The 7,551-nt window shown below is 34.9% G+C and overlaps 1 protein-coding gene across 1 annotated transcript; it reads left to right on the plus strand.

Annotated features, from left to right (window-relative positions):
- The first annotated feature begins 6,286 nt into the window (after positions 1-6,286).
- LOC114169147 (putative cell wall protein) lies at positions 6,287-7,054 on the plus strand. Its single transcript, XM_028054185.1, has one exon. It carries the CDS (start codon positions 6,358-6,360, stop codon positions 6,799-6,801), a length of 444 nt encoding a protein of 147 aa, XP_027909986.1. The 5' UTR covers positions 6,287-6,357; the 3' UTR covers positions 6,802-7,054.
- Positions 7,055-7,551: the final 497 nt, after the last annotated feature.

Here is a 7,551-nt window from a genome sequence, read left to right on the forward strand (position 1 = left end):
CTGTCAAAGATAGGATTAGAATTAATATCAAGAGCAATCTAATTGTCACATATAAGTGTCATTTGAGTGACATCTCCAAATTGTAACTCTTTAAGCAATTACTTAAACCAAATAACACTAGTGCAGATTTGATAATTTACCTCGCCTTATAGGCCTCGGTTATAGCGGAACCGAAGCCTATAAGGAGGCGGTGACAATTTTGCAATTTCAGCAACCTATATAGCTTCGGTTCTACAAACAACCGGTGCCGTAAGCAGCTTTAGGCCTCGGTTCCTTAAGAACCGAAGCCTATTAGGTAGCCCAGAAATGAAAATTTTAAAATTGGCGCCAGCGAGAACATATTTGGCCTCGGTTGCTTTTTGACCGAGGCAATATTGGTCAGTTTTAGGCCTCGGTTGAAATAGAACCGAAGCCTATAACCCTGCTCAGAAACCCTAATTTATAAATTTCATCAGCGCCGCCCCCTTTGGCTTCGGGTTCCCTTCGACCGAGGCCATTGAGCCTGTTAAAATTCCCAAATCGCGAACCCCGATCATTATTCATCTTCTTCCCCAATTCTCTCTGCGCGAACCCCCAGGTGTGATGGATCTTCGTCACTGCCGGCGAGATGAAGAACGGAACTGCGGTGGAGCAGTCGCGTCAACAGTGCCTTCTCTGGGAGCACCACCTACACTCCAAACTCCTTCTCAACAGAATTCCCCCTCCTCCGTGGCTCTGCAACTTTTCGCTTCACGCAGATCCACAAGGTAACACACTCTTCCTCTCTCTACTTTCTCTTGCGCATTCACGATTGCGATTTAGGTTTTTGACTTTTGGTAGGAATAGTTTCAGTTAGCATCTCCATTGTACTTATGTATGTGCTGCAATGGAGGATACGTCTCCACTGCTGCCATGGTGGTCGCGAATCTGGTTCGATGTGCAAAGGTGGAGCTCGCGCAGCGTTGCAGTGGAAATGATGGTTCGATGGTGGTTTGCTCATGGTGGTTCCATGGGGTATGGTGTTGCGGTGGCTGCGCGTTGCAGAGAAGATGGAGAAGCGGTGGCTGCCGGCAATAGTGGAACGTGAACTGCCATGGTTGGTGTGCGAGGAAGCTTCGTGGAGGCTGCGAATTTTTTTTTTTAAAAAAAAATATTGAATCTATGGCTTCGGTCTCTCTACAACCGAGGCAGAAAAGAGATCTATGGCTTCGGTAATGACCGAGGCCAAAAGGGGGTGCCTTTTGGCCTCGCTTTAATATGCCTCGATTCTTAAATCGAGGCAGAATCTCGAAAATAACCGGGGCCAAAAGGGGGTACTGCACTGGTGTAAGTTCACAAGTGGTTGAGGACATAGCTCTATATTCTGCTTTTGCACTAGATCTTGCAACAACATTATGTTTCTACTTTTCCAAGAGATCAAGTTACCACCAATGGAAACACAATATCCAGATGTAGACCTTTTATAAGAAGGAGATCTTGCACAATCAACATCTGAATAACAAACCACTCTTGTATGATTATTGGAACCATATAACAACCCTTTTTTCAGGAGATCCTTTAATGTACTTTAATATATGGATGAATGCATTTCAATGATCTTCACGCGGAGATAATTCAATTCAATTTTTCAATTAACTGCAAAGAAAATGTTAAGACGAGTAATTGTAAGATAATTCAATTCAATTTTCCAACTAGTCTTCAATACTGCTTGGGGTCTGACATAAGCTTTCCCTTATTTGGTAGAAGTTTAGTAGTAGGATCCATGGGTGTGTCAACAAATTTTGAATTCATCAACCTAGTTTCCTCCAAAATATCCAATGAATACTTTCTTTAAGATATAACAATACCATCGTTGGATTGTGCCACCTCAATACCCAAGAAATATATGAGTTTGTCAAGATCTATGGTATGAAAATGGTTACAAAGATATTGTTTCATGTGGGAGATGTCATGGTTGTCACTACTTGTAAGAACAATGTCATCAACATATACTATCAAGTAGACACATCCAACACTCGAGTGACGATAAAAGACTAAATGATTTGGCTCACACTGAGTCATATCAAATTGTTGAACAGCGTTACTAAATTTTTCAAACCAGTAGAGATTGTTTTAAGCCAATAAGGATTTGTGAAGAAGACATACCAACCCAAAAGACTCCCTTTATGCAAAAAATCCTAGAGGTTGCTCCATATAAATATCTTCTTTTAAATCTTTGTTGAGGAACACATTTTTGACATCCAATTGATAAAGAGTCCATTGTTGAAGAGTTTTCATGGCTATAAATAAACGAACACAAGCCATCTTTGCTACTGAAGGAAAAGTATCCCTGTAATCCAACCCAGAAATTTGTGTCTATTGGCCACAAGACGAACTTTGTGGCGACCAATAATACCATAAGGACCAACTTTGATAGCAAAGACCTATCTGCAACCAACAACAGATTTGTTATATGGTAATTAGACAAACTTCCAAGTTTCACTATTCTAAAGAGCACTTAGTTCATCTAGCATGGCCTGACGCCAATCAAGATGGGCTAAGGCATCACTGATAGATTTTGGAATGGCCATAGAAGAAATAGACGAAAGGCTGTTATAGAAAGGTGAAGATAAACTATGATAACTTAAAGCAATATAGTATGGAAAAGGATTGTGGGTAGAACGTATACCTTTTCGGAGGACAACTGGAAGGTCAGACTCAGTTGTTAGAGCTGGAGAAGACAAAGTAGTTTACACTTGAATCGAGTCACTTAGTGGTTTTTTAACTTGGAGTGTTGGTGAAGAAGAATCTGATGGTGGTGGTGGTAATAGACAATGCACAACTGAAGGACCACAAATAATAAGAATATTGAATGTACTAGGAATATTGATAATATTATACAGAGACATATCAGAAGAAGAATGATCTGCAACATAAAAAAAACTCATCGAATGTGACGTTTGCAAAAGCAAAATAGCGGTTACGAGAAGGAGAAAAACACTTGTATCTTTTTTGTGATCTAGTAAATTCTATAAGGTTAAAATACCTTTTTGGTCCTAATTTTCGTCAAGTTTTTTCAAATAAGTCCTAATTTTGGTTTTGTGTTCAAATAGGTCCTAATTTTCGTCAATTTTGTTCAATTGGGTCCTTTTTTGCTAACACCGTTTAAATCATTAACGGCCATGAATAGTGACTGCCACGTGTCACTTCTTGGTTTTTTTGAATTTTTTTTATTTTTATTTTATTTTTTTAAATTTTTTTTAAAATTTTTTTAATTTTTTTTTAAATTTTGTTAATTTTTTTAAATGTACACGTGTCTACCTAAGAGTATGCCACGTGTCACTTCGTGATTTTTTTGAATTTTTTTAAAAAAAAATTAAATGTTTTTTAATTTTTTTTAAAATGTCCACGTGTCAACCCAATAGCGTGCCACGTGTCAAAGTCAATATTCTAAATTCAATTTGGTCCCTATATTTGTTATTTTTGTTCAATTAGGTCCCAATTTTTGTTAACATTAACCAATTTGGTCCCTCTCCAAATTAAAACCAAATTTAATTTTTATATTAAAATTCATATTTTTTATTAAATATCTTTATATAATATATTAAAATTCACATCATTATAACTTTGATATAAAAATTAAATTTGGTCACATCTTCTATAGGGACCAAATTGGTTAATCTTAACAAAAATTAGGACCTAATTGAACAAAAATAACAAATATAGGGACCAAATTGAATATAGAATATTGACTTTGACACGTGGCACACTACTAGATTGATACGTGGACATTTAAAAAATAATTCAAAAAAATTCAAAAAAAATTCAAAAAAATAAAATAAAAAATTCAAAAAAACCACAAAGTGACACGTGGCACACTCTTGGGTTGACACGTGTACATTTAAAAAAAATTAAATTTTTTTAAAAAATATTAAAAATAAAAAATAAAAAAAAAAAAAAATAAAAAAAAACCACGAAATGACACGTGGCAGTCACTGTTCATGACCGTTAATGATTTAAACGGTGTTAGATAAAAAGGATCCAATTGAACATAATTGACGAAAATTGGGACCTATTTGAACACAAAACCAAAATTAGGACTTATTTGAAAAAACTTGACGAAAATTAGGACCAAAAAGGTATTTTAACCATTCTATAAAAACACATTTGTGTGATGAAAGAGATAACTTATCAAGACCATAACTAAAATTATGAACAAAACATGTAGACCCAAAAATTTTTAGAGGTAAGGGATGAAGATGTTCATGAGAAAATAAAATAGAATGAGGTATTTTATCACCTAATGCCAAAAAAGGCATGCGATTAACAAGTAACATGCAGTAACAATAACATCACCTGAAAAATATAGAGGAACCTCACTATGAATTAAAATAGTGTGAGTTGTTTCAATAAGATGTCTACTTTTGCGCTTAACCACCCTATTTTGTTGAGGAGTATAAGCACATGAAGTTTGATAGAGAATGTCATAAGAAACCATTAAATGTTTAAAAAAACAGAAAAAATATTCATGACCATTATCACTTCGCAAAGTTCGAATAGAAGTCTAAACTAAGTTTTAATTTCATTATAAAAGGTTTGACATATAGAAAACAACTCAGAATAGTTTTTCTTTAAAAACAACTAAGTGCATCTAGAATAATCATCAATAAAGGTAACAAAATATTGAAAACCTATATTATATTTAACATGACTAGGTCCCAAAATTTTATAGTGAACTAATGCAAAAAGGGACAAAGCACATTGTGAGACACTATGAAGAAAGGAACTACGATTGTGTTTCTTTAATTTACACGACTCACACAACGATCTGGACAACTTGAATAAGCTGGGAATAAGTTGTTGTAATTTAGTAAGACTGGGATGACCTAACTGAGCATGAAAAAGAGATTGAGACTTCATTATTGTCTCAACATGTGTAGAAGGGCAGAGATGATAAAGACCATGGGACTCACATCTGGTGCTAATTACCTGTCTCGAACTTTGGTCCTCTAAAAAACAAAATCTTTGGTAAAAGAAATAATACAATCAAGAGAATGAGTTAGATGACTAATGGATAATAAGTTAAAAGAAGACTCAAGGACATAAATAACATTATCAATGGATAAAAAAGGAAAAAGGTTAACAATAAACCTAATTTGAATTATAGTGTTATGACACAATCAAACCTAAATGAATGGTACCAATCTCTACAATTAAATGTGGAGGAAATGGGATAAATGGCGATAATATTGGAAGAATTTCTCTTTTGATAATAGGTACTACAATTTGTATTACTGTGATCGGTTTAAGTGATTTTTTTTTTTATGATTCTTGTACTATTCTAAACTGTTATTTGATTAGTAATATTAATTGTCAGTATTTGTTAGTGGATGGGTGAACCTATAACCTCTCTCACCCTCCCTTTTAACATTACCACTAAACCAACCTTGATGACAATTAAGGATGAATCAATATGTCTTTAACCTTTTAATAGATAATTAATAATCTTATTAATAACTAAGTATTCATCAAAATGTAATTTTTGTTAGAACTTTAAGAAGTTATTTTCGAGATGTACTAAGTAGTTCAAGATGTTTGTTATCAACATATATAGCGGTACAATTCTATTTAATGCATATATAATTTTCTTTTTTATCTTATCTTTTCTCTTATATATCACCTCCATTCCAAAATGAGGTGGATGTTCAATAAAAATTTCCTTTTCGCACTTTGTCTAGTTCAAAAAAACGTTTCATATTTCCTAAAGAGAGAATAAAAGTGATAAATTTATATGAGATATGATGTAAAGATAAAAAGAAAAAAAATAAGTGTTTAATATAATTATACAAAATAGAGTTCTATATCTTTATTTTTTGTTCATGAGAATTGATGAAGAATTAATCACACTTGTACTCTCAACCTATTGGTGAAGGATCTCCTAAGTAAAATAGAGAAGACAACCAATTTGCATCCATCTTATAATAATCTAATAATAACACAGTTTAAAAATTGTATTACATACTCATTTGTGAAAAAATCATTAGTAAAGAACATAGGGAAAATTAATTCCAACTTTTCTACATATTACGGTGCATAAATCAGCCTCATGAAGGCTCTCTTTAGTAGCCGCTCTCACATTGGTAACCTTTTTCCACAAATAGAAAGTAATAAAGCCAAATCCTAAGAAATGTTCAGCTACCAAGTGTCCCCATCTCCATGCATGCATCAAAATCACATTAATCCTTCTTCAAGAACTACACTTAACTCACCGCCAAAGTTCACTCCACACTGTAACAACACAGAATCATATAAATAATGCATATCACTCCCTCATGTCTTCAACACAAGTCATAAACAAACCATTCCTTGCTTCAACACTTTGCTTAATTATCTCTGAAAATGGCTTCCAAAGCTTCCTCATTCCTTGCCCTTGTGCTCATTTCCCATATCCTCATTGCCATAGCAGTTGCTGGACGCAGCATTTCCCAGCAAACCAACTCACAAGACAAGAAAGAGCCTCAGTTCTTGTTCAAGTCTCATGACAGGGTTTATATTCCAGGTATTGGACCTGTAGGATTTCCACCCAAATTTCACGTTACACCTCACAATCCATTTACTCATGCCAATGGAGGAGTAGGAGCAGGAACTGGATCAGGAACAGGAACAGGAACAGGAGCAGGAGCAGGAACTGGCTCAGGAATTGGCTCAGGAACAGGAACAGGATCAGGATCAACTGGTCGCAGTTATGTTCCAGGTGGTGATGACACTTTTGTCCCAAACCCTGGTTATGAGGTTCCCATTCCTGGCAGTGGTGGCAGTGTTCCAGCACCAGTTCATCCATGAGTTAACTCGTGCATGTTTGTAATGCATTCATGCATGCATGCTAGAGGTAGTTCGTAATGTTTAAGATTGTGTTTTTTTTTTTTCTATATTCTAGCCATAGCAATCGATAAATAAGTGTGTCCATATGCACATTGGTGTGTGTGTGTGTATATGGTGATCACCGTGGACTTCCAAGTCTTTCTGTTTTGTCCTTAATTGTATTGTTTTAAGCTAAATTAAGTGTGACTTAAGTTTTGTTCTTCAATTCAAAGTAGTTGCTGATGAATGAGTTCAAAAAAGTATAATTTTGCCTTTACGCTTCCAAATTTTTGACACCCTCCTCTTCATGTTCATATTCATACCCCACAATTTTATATCCCTCTCCATTCATGTCTCTTACCTTCTGATATTCTCTTTTCATGCACAGTTTTTTTGTTGACTTACAGATACACTTTATCAGTACCTATAATTTCCCATTATATCACCTTTTATGTGTGCAATGTCCACCAATCTTTTTCCTTTTTCATTAGATGTATTACAGAGCAAGGGTGTCCAATAATTATCACTAGAAAAAGCACGAACATAGGGTTTAAAATCTATATTTGTATAGTTTAGGGGGGCCATCAGCACATGGTAAATCAATGCAGACTTTACATCTAAGCAACAAATCACACTGAACAAATGTTGACATGGACAACACCACAAAGTGATATAAATTACATAAGGACAAGATATTCCAAATCACGCTTCAAACCAACCAATTGGTCTTGA

Source organism: Vigna unguiculata, chromosome 11 (genome assembly GCF_004118075.2).
Source record: "Vigna unguiculata cultivar IT97K-499-35 chromosome 11, ASM411807v1, whole genome shotgun sequence".
Lineage (NCBI taxonomy): Eukaryota > Viridiplantae > Streptophyta > Magnoliopsida > Fabales > Fabaceae > Vigna > Vigna unguiculata.

Coding starts and splice junctions, on each gene's coding strand:
- LOC114169147 (XM_028054185.1), top strand. CDS start 6,358: ATGGCTTCCAAAGCTTCCTCATTCCTTGCCCTTGTGCTCATTTCCCAT.